Source organism: Rhodnius prolixus, unplaced genomic scaffold (assembly GCF_049639745.1).
Source record: "Rhodnius prolixus isolate KJV_2025 unplaced genomic scaffold, Rpr scaffold_5, whole genome shotgun sequence".
Lineage (NCBI taxonomy): Eukaryota > Metazoa > Arthropoda > Insecta > Hemiptera > Reduviidae > Rhodnius > Rhodnius prolixus.
This window is the reverse complement of record NW_027411624.1, coordinates 16620939-16639117: the sequence shown is the minus strand read 5'-3', so window position 1 is coordinate 16639117 and position 18179 is coordinate 16620939. Positions and strand designations below refer to the sequence as shown.

The 18179-nt window shown below is 37.0% G+C and overlaps 2 protein-coding genes across 4 annotated transcripts in view; one reads left to right on the top strand and one right to left on the bottom strand.

The window, feature by feature from the left end:
- The window catches only part of LOC141458884 (neurotrimin-like), a 708924-nt gene that overhangs the window by 473420 nt on the left and 217325 nt on the right, over nucleotides 1-18179 (top strand). The gene's annotated exons all lie outside the window — the stretch shown is intronic.
- LOC141458121 (uncharacterized) lies at nucleotides 5006-7274 on the bottom strand. The gene is made up of 2 exons (XM_074135718.1): nucleotides 5310-7274; nucleotides 5006-5208 (listed from the first exon to the last, which is right to left on the bottom strand). The coding sequence occupies exon 1, from the start codon at nucleotides 7250-7252 to the stop codon at nucleotides 5453-5455; it is 1800 nt and encodes a 599-aa protein (XP_073991819.1). The 5' UTR covers nucleotides 7253-7274; the 3' UTR covers nucleotides 5006-5208; nucleotides 5310-5452.

The following is an 18179-nucleotide window of genomic DNA, read 5'->3' as shown; positions in this document are numbered from 1 at the left end:
TGTAGCTAACTCTTTTTTGCACCAAAATCATAATTTTCAGTAAAACTTGAGTACATATTAAGTACTTTAGTCAACAGATTTCTTGTTTTTGAGCTTTTAAGTGGCATTTTGTGTCTTGTCGAAGAGAATGTTAGATATATTATTATGCCTGACAAAAAAAAAAATAATAATATCTACCTAATATAAACATTAAATAAACCTAATAAAAAAATTATTTTTTTCCAAAGAATGTAAAGAATGTATTACAGAAATGAAATGTTTTATTTTTTCTCACAAAGTATTCATACATTACAAAGTATAAAGTAAATAATGGATTTGCTGATAAGCCCCGCCTGAAAAAATAGGCGATTACTTTACTTTACTTACTTTTTGCTTTTACTGATGAAATTATTTTATAGATAAACTTGTTTTAAACTAGTTTTAAAATAATTTTATATTATTTCCTTGCTACTTGGGTTACTAACTACTTTTTAAACACAAAAAACTATTAATATTATCCTTATAAGGAGTCAAAATCACTTATATTAGGGGGGAAAAGCACACATACACAGACTAAGCACATACACCTTCTGTTGCCTGCAGCGCACGCCTCACAACTGAGTTAAATCATGTTTGATTGATTGCGTCATCTTTTCTGTTTGGAGCAAAAGAAAGTTATCTGCAAGAAGAAAACTCATTTTTGCTCCAAATCTAACCTAAGTTAGAGAATAAATAATATAATTAATAATAAACGAGTCTGCATAAAGACTCGTTTATGCACCAAAAGATGTAAAATTGAACATACAATAGGGGGCGCCACTAAACACATTTTCTGAAAAAAAAAATGTAGATAACTCCTTTTTGCACCAAGCTCTTCAATTATCATACTTAGTTATTCGAATTTCCCGAAATTTGGCTTTGTGTTTTCCCTGAGAATACTAATAAAAAGTCGATTTTTACAAATTTCATTTGATATTTTACTTGGTCCTCATCTACCTTGTGGTTTATAAACTTGAAGAAATGGTCTTTATCTGCACCTATCATAGGCCAATTTTTGGAATCGTTACCCTAGTCCTCGTCTATTGTCTCTCTCTTAACAAAATCTAACCCAACCTAACCTGATTCTAACCACTATAGCCTTCCTCTACAATCGATGTGTTCTTCCTTTGCATTAACTCGGCCCGAACAACTTCTGCTGAGCTCTGCTAATTATGAGGAATCCACTTAGAACTTGGCCCTAATCTTAGTATTACTGATACAATTCTCCATTCAACTTTCAGAGAAACCTCGTCTCTATAGACTGAAGATGATTACTGTCTGATTCCTTCATTTACCATTGATTTGCTGCCACAGTAAAAGAAAAGAGAAGGATAGACTTCCATTTTGGTAGTCTTTGCTTTGATTCTCTTAATTCGGAAATTTTTGTTGATGGTGAAGAACATCCTCCTTCAGCCTTTGGCTTTTCGTAACCCATAGGTACCTGTAACTTAGAGACCACTCAATCTCCTGGCCATTTCTTAGAATCCTCATCCTTTTCCTCAGTCCTTGGTCCTCCACCATGTATTGTGTTTTGCCGTTGCTGATTTGTTCCTTTAAAAAGCTTTTTTGTCCAAATAGCCTCTCCCTATAATTGGTATGCAACCAAGAAAGGGGAAATTATGACTGTAGCTTCCAGAAATCAAGCTTTATAAATTGAGTACTTTTTTTTACATTGCTCTATTGCAAACGCCAAAAAATAGGGTACAAAATAAATGTGCTTCCTTCGTATCTTGTTGGAAGTCCTTTCTTATAATTAACTCCAATACACACATGGACGCCCGTAATAAATACCTGCACGTCATATAATATGTTCCTGTTATTCTGGCGATTAGACGTTTGTGGATGTCCGTCTCTTAATGACGTAAATTACAACGAGTGTACATCGTTTAAGAGTTATTAGTTTTATTTTAATTTGTTTAAGTAATGATTAAGTAAATTTTACAGTTCAGCATGTGAATAATAAAAGTTCCTAGCTTAGGGAAAATCGTTACAGTTATTCTTAAGGAACACTGAAAAAAGCAAGAGTGGTAAAACTAATTTGAGGTATTTTTGCTCGGTAAGTTACAGTGAGGTTCCCTCGTAGAATGTAAACGTAAGATTAGGTTCAACCTTGCTGAGTTTCTGCGATATTTTTCTTCACAAATCTCAAAGATCATTTTCTAAAAAATTTTTTTGGTTTTTTCTAACGCAGACCTCAAAATGTTTTTCTGTGAAAACAGAATTTACCTAGTTTTTTAAGAAATTGTCATTGATCACCATTCTTTCCTAGCATTTAACAGAATATAAAAATATCCACCAATAATTTGTAATAATTGCTAATTATTAATAGAAATTTGCTCCCAATATTGCTTTGCTTTATTTTGCGTAATTTATCAAATAAAACTTACGCCAATGTTACAATATACTATTGTCTATTGGAGAGTTAATTTTCAAGGTGTTGTCAAGATTAAACAATTGATAATGTTAGATAATATATAATGTCTGGAATTAATTCCTTGCAATTTCTGTTTATGCTACTGACAATGGTTGAAAATGAGCAAATGATATGTTTTAACAAACTGGCTGACGTTTACTAAATTATACCATACAAAGGAAGAACTTAATAAAGTTAATTGTTTATTTTCAGAAATAGTTAATAGTTGTTTTCTAAGCTGAGTTCAAGAATTAGTTAACAATTTAATAAAAGTCGTTTAAATTTATTTAAAAAAAAGAAAGGATTTTCTTTTTCCTTGAGTTTCTCAGTTAATGAAAAACTTTCTATTTCTTTTATTATTTTCATTAAAAATTTTACGCGTAAACATCAAACAAGTCTATACATTAATTATTACAATTCTAATTCAAACCAATTTCTCGCAAATAAAGGAAATGACCTTCAATATTTTGCACTTTTAATGGCCAATTAAAAAATAAATAAATTTAAAAAAAGAAACCCAAGGCTCGCCAGCTAAAGTCACACTGCTCATTATCCCAAACAGAACTCTGTCAAGATGGCTGAATTGTAACCAGAGTAAGCAACATTCTTTTAACCAAACTAACAGCAAGCAACGAGAACAAATTTTACAAGTTGTTATCACTCACTGGTTTTAAATAAGGTATTTATTTATTTAGACTTCTTTTATACAATAACGTTTTATCAAATACCAATCTGCCGTATGGCCAGTATGAGACACAAAAATCCGAAATCCAGAAAATAGGATTATGACTAAGTGACTGTTTTTTTGGGGGGGGGGAGAAGGTAGTTGTACATCCGAAGTTAACTTCGGTGGAGGATGCCAGAAGCTTTTTCCATTGTTCCAGTTTGGTGCAGAGAACATGATCGTTCAGGAAAGCGCACAAAGATGGTTTGTTAGCACCTGATTACCTGATTGAGTGGACACAGAGATTTATTTTAATTTGTTTTCTAAAGGAGTGGTCAGTCATAATGAAAAAAACTTTCAGCTCTAATTTACATTAGGATTTAATTCTAATTTAGGATTCTAAAACTATAATCAAAGTAAGTTATTTAAGTTTTACGAGGGTCGTTTGAAAAGTCCGTGCAAAAATAAAAACTACTTAATTTTTTGGGGTAAACCTTTTTTATTTTTCAACATAGTCTCCTTTTAGGCTTATACACTTCGTCCAACGCTGCTCTAGTTTGTTGATCCCTTCCGAATAATAGGATTTGTCCAAGTCTGAAAAATAGCCATTCGTTTCTGCAATCACCTCCTCGTTTGAATAAAATCTTTTTCCCGCCAGCCATTTCTTCATATTGGGGAACAAATAGTAGTCCGAGGGAGCCAAGTCTGGAGAATAGGGGGGATGTGAAACGAGTTGGAACCCTATTTCCATTAATTTTGCGACCACAACTGCTGAGGTGTGAGCTGGTGCGTTGTCGTGATGGAAAAGGACTTTTTTGTGGGCCAATCGTGGGCGTTTTTCTTGCAGCTCGGTTTTCAAACGGTCCAATAACGATGAATAATATGCACCTGTAATAGTTTTACCCTTTTCCAGATAGTCGATGAGGATTATTCCTTGCGAATCCCAAAAGACAGTCGCCATAATCTTACCGGCCGAAGGAACGGTCTTCGCCATTTTTGGCGCAGATTGCCCCTTGGTAACCCATTGTTTACATTGTTCTTTGGTCTCAGGAGTGTAGTGATGTATCCATGTTTCTTCCACAGTGACGAAACGACGCTTAAAGTCCTGCGGATTCTTCTGGAACAGCTGCAAATCACTCGACTTCCTCGATTCAAACGAATGCCAAACACAAAGAAATAGACCGATCTGGCTGAAACTTGGTGTGTGTTCTACCAAGAGATGCTACTAACTAAACATAACCTCGATACGCGCCAGTGGTGCTATCTCTCTGACTTTGCACGGACTTTTCAAACGACCCTCGTAGTAGTAATTAAACAAGAAAGCGAAAAAAGACTCCAAAGGTCCTCTCTCCTCTTTGCGTAGACTGCAATGAGGAGGAGGATTTCAAACATATAATAATGATTTGTCCACGTTATGTAGTAGAAAGGAAACGAATGTTTGACGACTTATACAGGGTATTAGATGCAACATTTCGCTATGAAGACATAATATTCTCCACCAACATCTAATATGCTTAAATGTGTAGCAGAGCTAGCAATGAAATATGAGTGTATTTAAAAGTTATAGCCGATTAGAATGAATGGAAAATGATTAGAGAAGGATTACGGTGATTTTAATTTCGGTTAAGCTATAAGGAGGGCAGGAATATAGAGTACTGATCCATCCATTAGTGGTAAGGTTTATGTAAATAGTTGTACATAGTAGAGGGAAGAATGAGTGGAGCGAATGTATTTATAAGTAAGAATGGAGAGTGAGTGATATTCAAGTGATAAGCACCTAGACGATGCTGGCTGTATGGCGAAAGCCAATACCAAAAAAAAGACTACAAATAAAACGAAAGATATTCAAATGAAAATACATTCATAAAAACACATAAGATTAATGAAAATTATTTTAAATAGACCATAAATTAAAATGAATACTAATTTATTCAATCATACAAAAAAATAATAAAAGAATACAATTTACGCCGCAAAATTGCATGCTTTTTTTTACGTTTAACATCTGGTTCAATGCTTGAAGACCCTAGCGTGTTCTTGCGTTACTATTTTAACGCTGCAAAAAACTTCTAATTGTGCGTTCATACATTTGTCATTCGTTGGCAACGAACTTCTGTCAATAATAATTAAAAAAAAAAAAGTTTAAATGAAAAATAAGATTTAATAATAACAGTTTTACAAAATGTTATATTTAAAAAATAAAAATAGACTCACCAGTATCTTTGTAAATCCATCTAGTCTGATTTTTTTTATTTTTTCCGAGCGAAATTTAAATTTTGGCAACCAATTTTTATTTAAGAAACAAAAAATATCACAAAGGGGCTTACTGTTGTAAATCAGAGCGCTGTTATCTATAATCAGTTGGTGGTAGTTCTTGAAATGGGTGTCCACATTTGTATCGCAGATAGCTTTAAACCTTCTAAAGCTTCTCTTCGCATTAATTCGTAATTTGGTTTTCTCATATTGCCACGTCTTTTCAATAGGTTATCTACGAACTCGTTAAACGATTTATAGATAACAGTTTTTCTTAACCAATTACGGGCTTGCGGTTCTGGATCATTGAAATCAATACATGCACGCATACAGTGTTCTCTTCTAATGGCCGTTCGTAAACCTTTTTCAATCATTTCATTTATTGGATAATGTTTAATTATATAGTGTAATTCGTTCATTGATTGTAATTCAACTAATTGTATGGGTGATATATGGCTGAATCTGATTAATTTAAAAAGTGAACATTCCCACGGTTCTGGTACATTTCTCTTTCTCAACCATAATAATAATGAGAAAAATACTTCAACTTCATTGTGCACTGCAATATTGTTTGAATCCAAAAATAAATGCAATTCATTTTCGGTTAATGAGGTGAATTTCTCGGTTTGTACCATTGTAAGGAAAAAATATTTAATACGACTCACCATCAGCTCCATGACAGGCCAATATCCGGCGTGTCTAGCCTCCCAGTATAGATCGAACGCTGTTGACTCGTCGAAATTCTTTTTATCGCTAATATAACTCCAACAATGTTTCTCTAATTCGTCAATTTTTAAAAATGCCGCCGCAATTAGTAAGTTCAATATATTATGATTGGCGAAAGTATTTTTACAATGTTTAGGACTGTTCAACATCCAAATATAAATGTCCATGAATACATTTTTATTAACTTTACTGTGAGGAATTTCAATCAATACATCCTTCTTATAACCTTTACCTCGAATATGTGTTTGAAAGAACTTAGAATAACATTGTAGGACGATCTTGTGGCAATGGAATACCGTATCATCGATTATAATTTTCATATCAGCACAATTTGCGGTACAAAATTGTTTAAATAATTTTACAAAATTTGGTAATTTTATTGGGAGTTTTAGATGATTCGTCTCTAATTTACTACCTACCTTTTGTTGCTCTTTTTTAGGTTTCCAGTCCCATATTGAGCATATCTTGCGATTATCTCGTGGTGGTGCAACTTCTTTCTTTAAACTTGTCATTAATTCATCTCTGGGATGTAATTGTTCCATGGCCAGTGCACGGCAATGTGTAACTAAACGTTCTACCAAAGATTTGGTCCCGTTCATGTCATTATTACCAAAAACTTCTGCTTTGTCTGGATAATTTTCAATATGTTGTGAATTTGGATGATCGCAGCGTTTATTTTTAACATTTTCATTATGTGGAAAGTTCAAATCTAAGCCACCTCTACTTTTTACTAAATCTGGTGCAGCATTTATACATTCCATCATTGATTCAGAATAATTATTAAAATTAAACTTTGTATCGACACTAAATTTAGTACCTGGCCTTCCAACCGATTTTTGACCAAACTTAATAATATTTGATAAATTTTTTACTAGATGTTTTCTTTTTTCTAAACATTTCATACCACTCTCTTTATGATGTATTTCGTCTTTTTCGTCTTCATTCAGTACGGCTTCAATACCAATGGAAACTGATGGTAATGTGAACTTTTCTTGTGTATATAATTTTGGTTCTTCATTTTTTGGGAAACGTTTTCCTCTTAACAAACTGTATGGATCATCGTCTTCATCTGAACTTGATGTTGTAAAATTATTTGTATCATAAATCTTAAGCGCTACCGGATAATCATTAACTTTTCTTTCCGTATCTACATTTCGGCCCCAATTATTACTTTCCATATGAAATGTTAGAAATCAGGTGATCATTTTATCTATTAAAAAATTTAAATCATTCCATTGAATTTAATAATCACTTCGGTTTAATTATAAAAGACAGATCTACAGAACGATGGTTAATTTTTGTTTTACGTATTTGTTGTTAAGCTTTATTGAATATGCTAAACATATTTTTCTGAAGTACGCAATAAAACGTTAGAGCCAAAATTAAATAGTATCCATATATTAATAATAATGTTTATAATAAATGTCTGTAATGAAAGAGACTGACCGGCTAGCGTAGGATGGATCTTGACGCGTTTCCGGCTAAGATATTTTCAATATGGGAGCCCTAAGGATTAGTTTAAATAGTTACAAAGAACTTGACTAAAAATCTATAAAAATGGTTTTCAACTTGTGAAATGCGAAAAAACTTCAAAAATGCTTTACCTCCGTTATTTAGTGAGCTTTCATAGGCGTCAATAATTCAGCGTCGAATTAACGCCGTTAACTTGCAGTCGCATAGCTTCTCATCAGGCTGCAAATGCTGTGATTACTCCAAATATTTTTTTGTCGAAAAAGGAATTAAGTGCTCTATAAATAATCAAAATTAATAAAAATAATCCACTGTCCAGATTTCCGATCTGTGATTTAGCAAAAAAAAAAAATCTAAATCCTAATTTTCTAATCAGCGTTTTTCTGCTGATAAGTCTGGATTGAAAATGCCCGATAAGCGTATCATAAGCTCTGTTGGCTGCTACAAGAAGTCTTTAATGTGCATCAATCACCGAATAAACAAAGTTCACTCTTTTTAAAATCATAATCCTTCACCAAAAGACCCAACAGGTTCTAATGGAGATTTCCTAGTGCACCAAAAGACCCAACAGGTTCTAACGGAGATTTCCTAGTGCACCAAAAGACCCAAAAGGATTCTAATGGAGATTTCCTAGTGCACCAAAAGACCCAAAAGGGTTCTAACGGAGATTTCCTAGTGCACCAAAATACCCAAAAGGATTCTAACGGAGATTTCCTAGTGCACCAAAAGACCCAAAAGGATTCTAATGGAGATTTCCTAGTGCATCAAAAGACCCAAAAGGATTCTAATGGAGATTTCCTAGTGTATCAAAAGACCTAAAAGGATTCTAATGGAGATTTCCTAGTGCACCAAAAGACCCAAAAGGGTTCTAACGGAGATTTCCTAGTGCATCAAAAGACCCAAAAGGGTTCTAACGGAGATTTCCTAGTGCACCAAAAGACCCAAAAGGATTCTAATGGAGATTTCCTAGTGCACCAAAAGACCCAAAAGGGTTCTAACGGAGATTTCCTAGTGCACCAAAAGACCCAAAAGGATTTTAATGGAGATTTCCTAGTGCACCAAAAGACCCAAAAGGGTTCTAACGGAGATTTCCTAGTGCACCAAAAGACCCAAAAGGGTTCCAACGGAGATTTCCTAGTGCACCAAAAGACCCAAAAGGATTCTAATGGAGATTTCCTAGTGCACCAAAAGACCCAAAAGGGTTCTAACGGAGATTTCCTAGTGCACCAAAAGACCCAAAAGGATTCTAATGGAGATTTCCTAGTGCATCAAAAGACCCAAAAGGGTTCTAACGGAGATTTCCTAGTGCACCAAAAGACCCAACAGGTTCTAATGGAGATTTCCTAGTGCACCAAAAGACCCAAAAGGATTCTAACGGAGATTTCCTAGTGCATCAAAAGACCCAAAAGGATTCTAATGGAGATTTCCTAGTGCACCAAAAGACCCAAAAGGGTTCTAACGGAGATTTCCTAGTGCACCAAAAGACCCAAAAGGATTCTAATGGAGATTTCCTAGTGCACCAAAAGACCCAAAAGGATTCTAATGGAGATTTCCTAGTGCATCAAAAGACCCAAAAGGGTTTTAACGGAGATTTCCTAGTGCACCAAAAGACCCAAAAGGGTTCTAACGGAGATTTCCTAGTGCACCAAAAGACCCAAAAGGATACTAATGGAGATTCCCTAGTGCACCAAAAGACCCAAAAGGGTTCTAACGGAGATTTCCTAGTGCACCAAAAGACCCAAAAGGGTTCTAACGGAGATTTCCTAGTGTACCAAAAGACCCAAAAGGATTCTAATGGAGATTTCCTAGTGCACCAAAAGACCCAAAAGGATTCTAATGGAGATTTCCTAGTTCACCAAAAGACCCAAAAGGGTTCTAACGGAGATTTCCTAGTGCACCAAAAGACCCAAAAGGGTTCTAACGGAGATTTCCTAGTGCACCAAAAGACCCAAAAGGATTCTAATGGAGATTTCCTAGTGCACCAAAAGACCCAAAAGGGTTCTAACGGAGATTTCCTAGTGCACCAAAAGACCCAAAAGGATTCTAATGGAGATTTCCTAGTGCACCAAAAGACCCAAAAGGGTTCTAACGGAGATTTCCTAGTGCACCAAAAGACCCAAAAGGGTTCTAACGGAGATTTCCTAGTGCATCAAAAGACCCAAAAGGATTCTAATGGAGATTTCCTAGTGCACCAAAAGACCCAAAAGGATTCTAATGGAGATTTCCTAGTGCACCAAAAGACCCAAAAGGGTTCTAACGGAGATTTCCTAGTGCAGCAAAAGACCCAAAAGGATTTTAATGGAGATTTCCTAGTGCACCAAAAGACCCAAAAGGGTTCTAACGGAGATTTCCTAGTGCACCAAAAGACCCAAAAGGGTTCCAACGGAGATTTCCTAGTGCACCAAAAGACCCAAAAGGATTCTAATGGAGATTTCCTAGTGCACCAAAAGACCCAAAAGGGTTCTAACGGAGATTTCCTAGTGCACCAAAAGACCCAAAAGGATTCTAATGGAGATTTCCTAGTGCATCAAAAGACCCAAAAGGGTTCTAACGGAGATTTCCTAGTGCACCAAAAGACCCAACAGGTTCTAATGGAGATTTCCTAGTGCACCAAAAGACCCAAAAGGATTCTAACGGAGATTTCCTAGTGCATCAAAAGACCCAAAAGGATTCTAATGGAGATTTCCTAGTGCACCAAAAGACCCAAAAGGGTTCTAACGGAGATTTCCTAGTGCACCAAAAGACCCAAAAGGATTCTAATGGAGATTTCCTAGTGCACCAAAAGACCCAAAAGGATTCTAATGGAGATTTCCTAGTGCATCAAAAGACCCAAAAGGGTTTTAACGGAGATTTCCTAGTGCACCAAAAGACCCAAAAGGGTTCTAACGGAGATTTCCTAGTGCACCAAAAGACCCAAAAGGATACTAATGGAGATTCCCTAGTGCACCAAAAGACCCAAAAGGGTTCTAACGGAGATTTCCTAGTGCACCAAAAGACCCAAAAGGGTTCTAACGGAGATTTCCTAGTGTACCAAAAGACCCAAAAGGATTCTAATGGAGATTTCCTAGTGCACCAAAAGACCCAAAAGGATTCTAATGGAGATTTCCTAGTTCACCAAAAGACCCAAAAGGGTTCTAACGGAGATTTCCTAGTGCACCAAAAGACCCAAAAGGGTTCTAACGGAGATTTCCTAGTGCACCAAAAGACCCAAAAGGATTCTAATGGAGATTTCCTAGTGCACCAAAAGACCCAAAAGGGTTCTAACGGAGATTTCCTAGTGCACCAAAAGACCCAAAAGGATTCTAATGGAGATTTCCTAGTGCACCAAAAGACCCAAAAGGGTTCTAACGGAGATTTCCTAGTGCACCAAAAGACCCAAAAGGGTTCTAACGGAGATTTCCTAGTGCATCAAAAGACCCAAAAGGATTCTAATGGAGATTTCCTAGTGCACCAAAAGACCCAAAAGGGTTCTAACGGAGATTTCCTAGTGCACCAAAAGACCCAAAAGGATTCTAATGGAGATTTCCTAGTGCACCAAAAGACCCAAAAGGATCCTAATGGAGATTTCCTAGTGCATCAAAAGACCCAAAAGGGTTCTAACGGAGATTTCCTAGTGCACCAAAAGACCCAAAAGGGTTCTAACGGAGATTTCCTAGTGCACCAAAAGACCCAAAAGGATTCTAATGGAGATTCCCTAGTGCACCAAAAGACCCAAAAGGGTTCTAACGGAGATTTCCTAGTGCACCAAAAGACCCAAAAGGGTTCTAACGGAGATTTCCTAGTGTACCAAAAGACCCAAAAGGATTCTAATGGAGATTTCCTAGTGCACCAAAAGACCCAAAAGGATTCTAATGGAGATTTCCTAGTTCACCAAAAGACCCAAAAGGGTTCTAACGGAGATTTCCTAGTGCACCAAAAGACCCAAAAGGGTTCTAACGGAGATTTCCTAGTGCACCAAAAGACCCAAAAGGGTTCTAACGGAGATTTCCTAGTGCACCAAAAGACCCAAAAGGGTTCTAACGGAGATTTCCTAGTGCACCAAAAGACCCAAAAGGATTCTAATGGAGATTTCCTAGTGCACCAAAAGACCCAAAAGGGTTCTAACGGAGATTTCCTAGTGCACCAAAAGACCCAAAAGGGTTCTAACGGAGATTTCCTAGTGCACCAAAAGACCCAAAAGGATTCTAATGGAGATTTCCTAGTGCACCAAAAGACCCAAAAGGGTTCTAACGGAGATTTCCTAGTGCACCAAAAGACCCAAAAGGATTCTAATGGAGATTTCCTAGTGCACCAAAAGACCCAAAAGGGTTCTAACGGAGATTTCCTAGTGCACCAAAAGACCCAAAAGGGTTCTAACGGAGATTTCCTAGTGCACCAAAAGACCCAAAAGGATTCTAATGGAGATTTCCTAGTGCACCAAAAGACCCAAAAGGGTTCTAACGGAGATTTCCTAGTGCACCAAAAGACCCAAAAGGGTTCTAACGGAGATTTCCTAGTGCACCAAAAGACCCAAAAGGATTCTAATGGAGATTCCCTAGTGCACCAAAAGACCCAAAAGGGTTCTAACGGAGATTTCCTAGTGCACCAAAAGACCCAAAAGGGTTCTAACAGAGATTTCCTAGTGCACCAAAAGACCCAAAAGGATTCTAATGGAGATTTCCTAGTGCACCAAAAGACCCAAAAGGATTCTAATGGAGATTTCCTAGTTCACCAAAAGACCCAAAAGGGTTCTAACGGAGATTTCCTAGTGCACCAAAAGACCCAAAAGGGTTCTAACGGAGATTTCCTAGTGCACCAAAAGACCCAAAAGGATTCTAATGGAGATTTCCTAGTGCACCAAAAGACCCAAAAGGGTTCTAACGGAGATTTCCTAGTGCACCAAAAGACCCAAAAGGATTCTAATGGAGATTTCCTAGTGCACCAAAAGACCCAAAAGGGTTCTAACGGAGATTTCCTAGTGCACCAAAAGACCCAAAAGGGTTCTAACGGAGATTTCCTAGTGCACCAAAAGACCCAAAAGGATTCTAATGGAGATTTCCTAGTGCACCAAAAGACCCAAAAGGGTTCTAACGGAGATTTCCTAGTGCACCAAAAGACCCAAAAGGATTCTAATGGAGATTTCCTAGTGCACCAAAAGACCCAAAAGGGTTCTAACGGAGATTTCCTAGTGCACCAAAAGACCCAAAAGGGTTCTAACGGAGATTTCCTAGTGCACCAAAAGACCCAAAAGGATTCTAATGGAGATTTCCTAGTGCACCAAAAGACCCAAAAGGGTTCTAACGGAGATTTCCTAGTGCACCAAAAGACCCAAAAGGATTCTAATGGAGATTTCCTAGTGCACCAAAAGACCCAAAAGGGTTCTAACGGAGATTTCCTAGTGCACCAAAAGACCCAAAAGGGTTCTAACGGAGATTTCCTAGTGCACCAAAAGACCCAAAAGGGTTCTAACGGAGATTTCCTAGTGCACCAAAAGACCCAAAAGGATTCTAATGGAGATTTCCTAGTGCACCAAAAGACCCAAAAGGGTTCTAACGGAGATTTCCTAGTGCACCAAAAGACCCAAAAGGATTCTAATGGAGATTTCCTAGTGCATCAAAAGACCCAAAAGGGTTCTAACGGAGATTTCCTAGTGCACCAAAAGACCCAACAGGTTCTAATGGAGATTTCCTAGTGCACCAAAAGACCCAAAAGGATTCTAACGGAGATTTCCTAGTGCATCAAAAGACCCAAAAGGATTCTAATGGAGATTTCCTAGTGCACCAAAAGACCCAAAAGGGTTCTAACGGAGATTTCCTAGTGCACCAAAATACCCAAAAGGATTCTAACGGAGATTTCCTAGTGCACCAAAAGACCCAACAGGTTCTAATGGAGATTTCCTAGTGCACCAAAAGACCCAAAAGGATTCTAATGGAGATTTCCTAGTGCATCAAAAGACCCAAAAGGATTCTAATGGAGATTTCCTAGTGCACCAAAAGACCCAAAAGGGTTCTAACGGAGATTTCCTAGTGCATCAAAAGACCCAAAAGGGTTCTACCGGAGATTTTCTAGTGCACCAAAAGACCCAACAGGTTCTAATGGAGATTTCCTAGTGCACCAAAAGACCCAAAAGGATTCTAACGGAGATTTCCTAGTGCACCAAAAGACCCAAAAGGATTCTAACGGAGATTTCCTAGTGCACCAAAAGACCCAACAGGTTCTAATGGAGATTTCCTAGTGCACCAAAAGACCCAAAAGGATTCTAATGGAGATTTCCTAGTGCATCAAAAGACCCATAAGGATTCTAATGGAGATTTCCTAGTGCACCAAAAGACCCAAAAGGGTTCTAACGGAGATTTCCTAGTGCATCAAAAGACCCAAAAGGGTTCTACCGGAGATTTCCTAGTGCACCAAAAGACCCAACAGGTTCTAATGGAGATTTCCTAGTGCACCAAAAGACCCAAAAGGATTCTAACGGAGATTTCCTAGTGCATCAAAAGACCCAAAAGGATTCTAATGGAGATTTCCTAGTGCACCAAAAGGCCCAAAAGGGTTCTAACGGAGATTTCCTAGTGCACCAAAATACCCAAAAGGATTCTAACGGAGATTTCCTAGTGCACCAAAAGACCCAACAGGTTCTAATGGAGATTTCCTAGTGCATCAAAAGACCCAACAGGTTCTAATGGAGATTTCCTAGTGCACCAAAAGACCCAAAAGGGTTCTAACGGAGATTTCCTAGTGCACCAAAAGACCCAAAAGGATTCTAATGGAGATTTCCTAGTGCACCAAAAGACCCAAAAGGGTTCTAACGGAGATTTCCTAGTGCACCAAAAGACCCAAAAGGGTTCTAACGGAGATTTCCTAGTGCACCAAAAGACCCAAAAGGGTTCTAACGGAGATTTCCTAGTGCACCAAAAGACCCAAAAGGATTCTAATGGAGATTTCCTAGTGCACCAAAAGACCCAAAAGGGTTCTAACGGAGATTTCCTAGTGCACCAAAAGACCCAAAAGGATTCTAATGGAGATTTCCTAGTGCATCAAAAGACCCAAAAGGGTTCTAACGGAGATTTCCTAGTGCACCAAAAGACCCAACAGGTTCTAATGGAGATTTCCTAGTGCACCAAAAGACCCAAAAGGATTCTAACGGAGATTTCCTAGTGCATCAAAAGACCCAAAAGGATTCTAATGGAGATTTCCTAGTGCACCAAAAGACCCAAAAGGGTTCTAACGGAGATTTCCTAGTGCACCAAAATACCCAAAAGGATTCTAACGGAGATTTCCTAGTGCACCAAAAGACCCAACAGGTTCTAATGGAGATTTCCTAGTGCACCAAAAGACCCAAAAGGATTCTAATGGAGATTTCCTAGTGCATCAAAAGACCCAAAAGGATTCTAATGGAGATTTCCTAGTGCACCAAAAGACCCAAAAGGGTTCTAACGGAGATTTCCTAGTGCATCAAAAGACCCAAAAGGGTTCTACCGGAGATTTCCTAGTGCACCAAAAGACCCAACAGGTTCTAATGGAGATTTCCTAGTGCACCAAAAGACCCAAAAGGATTCTAACGGAGATTTCCTAGTGCACCAAAAGACCGAAAAGGATTCTAACGGAGATTTCCTAGTGCACCAAAAGACCCAACAGGTTCTAATGGAGATTTCCTAGTGCACCAAAAGACCCAAAAGGATTCTAATGGAGATTTCCTAGTGCATCAAAAGACCCAAAAGGATTCTAATGGAGATTTCCTAGTGCACCAGAAGACCCAAAAGGGTTCTAACGGAGATTTCCTAGTGCATCAAAAGACCCAAAAGGGTTCTACCGGAGATTTCCTAGTGCACCAAAAGACCCAACAGGTTCTAATGGAGATTTCCTAGTGCACCAAAAGACCCAAAAGGATTCTAACGGAGATTTCCTAGTGCATCAAAAGACCCAAAAGGATTCTAATGGAGATTTCCTAGTGCACCAAAAGGCCCAAAAGGGTTCTAACGGAGATTTCCTAGTGCACCAAAATACCCAAAAGGATTCTAACGGAGATTTCCTAGTGCACCAAAAGACCCAACAGGTTCTAATGGAGATTTCCTAGTGCATCAAAAGACCCAACAGGTTCTAATGGAGATTTCCTAGTGCACCAAAAGACCCAAAAGGGTTCTAACGGAGATTTCCTAGTGCACCAAAAAACAAATACTTGATTTCGTCTCATTTACTACCTGCACTCATCTTTCTACCCTAGAAATAGAATTAGCAAATGTGAGGAAACTAAAATTGTGTCCTAATGTTGGTAAAATTTGCTGATAATTTTAAATATACGTAGACACATTTAATTAACATCTAATTGCATAAAACGTCTGCACAATGTGGCAGGCTTAAGATAGCTGACAAACCCATGGTCTACCCAACAGAACAATTCCAGAATAAGTGTACACAAATCCTGGATCTTGGATTCAGCACATTTTGTATCATCCTGAGGCAACCATGAGCGTGCATACTTCTTAATAGATGTCCATTCTAATAGATTGTACATTAGGTACATTCACCAAGAGACGCATATGTCGGTGAATGTCCAGAATATTTCTGGTGCTACCCTAATTTTAGGAATTCCCTTGAGCGCAATACTTCCCTTGTTAGTGTGTAAGTATAAAGAAATAAATGAAAATAATATTTTACAAAAGAATACATAAAACTAAAATAATATAATAATACTGATATATAAGGAATTCACATTAAAGAGAGTGTAATGATGTTGAAGAAAAAATAAATGGAAAAATTCTTTGACAAGAAAGAAGTATATATGGGACAGAGATAATCTTGAACCAGACAAAGAAAAGTTAAATGACGGAATAAAATGGCTGGAAGTAATATCGCTAATTATTTGAAAACTAGCCAAGAATAGGGAACATAATGCCCGAATGTACAAATAAAAGAAAATAACGCTGGCATCCTATTTTGCTGTAGCAAAATAAAGAATAATCTCAATATCAAAGATGCATCTTTATTTAGAAATACGCAAATAAGATAAATTATGTGGTACAACTATTTTTGCAATTATCTCCATGAAAATTGATGAATCAGACCTTTTTTTGGGTAGAACGTTTGAAGAGAGGGTGTTCAGCATAAGACTACCTTAACTTCTGGAGGCGATTCTGGGCATCATTTGCAACAAAAAATTCCATATAAACTATGGCTCGATTCGGCTCCGTTTTATAGATATTTTTAATTTTATCCTTTTTCAAGGTGTTACTACTTTTTTAGCAAAAAGTTGTCTATATTTCTCAAATTATTAAAGCTAAAGCGATTTCAATAAGCTCATTAGAAAGAAGGTTAAATTTCCTTTTAAATAAGCTAATTTGTATTCCAAAATAATAACGTAAAGTATTTCATTTTGTGGCCCAAACATAAGGAATAACAAGTTTCTCATTTTTTTCAAAAACTTTGACTTCATTTTTCTCAAAAATGTTATATATGTTAAAAACGTGCACTATTCATGTTTGGGCCACAAAGTAAAATACTTAATATTATTATTTTGGAGATCATGTTTTTATCGATTTTTGTAAATGAACAGGAATATTTTTTGGTTTTAATGATGTTTTACCTGATTTTTAAGTCTCTTATGGCTTTAAGTTTTATCAGCATTTGATTTATTAGAAATTAATAAGAAAATTCGTTTTTAATTTTCGTTTTTGAAACAGAGAAATAAGGAAAAAAATGTCGAAAATTTAATCGTTATGATTGAATATCTCGGCAACGGTTTGGAACATTGAAGTGAAATTAACAGCATTTTTTTAAAATACTTTTAAATACAGTGTAGCAAAAAGTGGGGATCAAAAGGAAATCACCCCTTGCTACCCCCTATTTAAGGGATAAGGCGGCAATAAAATAAAAAAACACTATCACAAAGTAGAGACAAAATACTTCGCCAAACTTTATGTTCATTTTTTTGATACCTCCCTTCGTTTAAGAGTTATTTCAAAAGTGGCCCATTTAAATGGGACACCCTATATATTGATCTATGTCAGCTTGGGATGATTAAAAATGAATTTGGGCCCCAAATACCTGTTCGAAAAATTTAGACTGTTCCCGAAAAAGTTGACCATCCGAATAATTCATTATTGCCTGAGTGATACGTATTATTATCTACAAATGAACTGCCAATTACCTCTTCAACTGCATGTTAATGTTTATTAATGTTTGGGTTCCCCGTTTTTATGAAACATAATCAGCTTTATTACCATCAAAATTTGGCGGATTCAATTTGAAGGAAACCTCTTTGTCCGAAGGTAGGAACCATATCATGTTAGCTATCGCAACCATTTCCTTACAAAGTTTCTCTTTTTTAATTTAGATTAGATTAGATTAAATTAGGGCGGCCTCAAGGCCTACGCCACCGCGACCCCTATGGATCTATTGTGGCTCCAAGGCTTTAGAGCTCACCCTCCAGACCCGTCCGCTTAATCAGACTCTTAATTCTGGAGAGAGGCTCCTGGGTAATGCTCTCAGGCCTTGGTTTTTCCTCCCCGAGAAGTAACCTTTTTTAATTTAATGCGTGTCGTTTCTTAAGTCCTTCTCATTGACGCCAATAAAATTTAATAAGCTTTCGAATGTTGATAATAAAACCATGAGAATTTATAAAATTTTCTTAGTATAGTAGAATATATAAATGGTGAGTTT

Coding starts and splice junctions, on each gene's coding strand:
- LOC141458121 (XM_074135718.1), bottom strand. CDS start 7,252: ATGGAAAGTAATAATTGGGGCCGAAATGTAGATACGGAAAGAAAAGTT.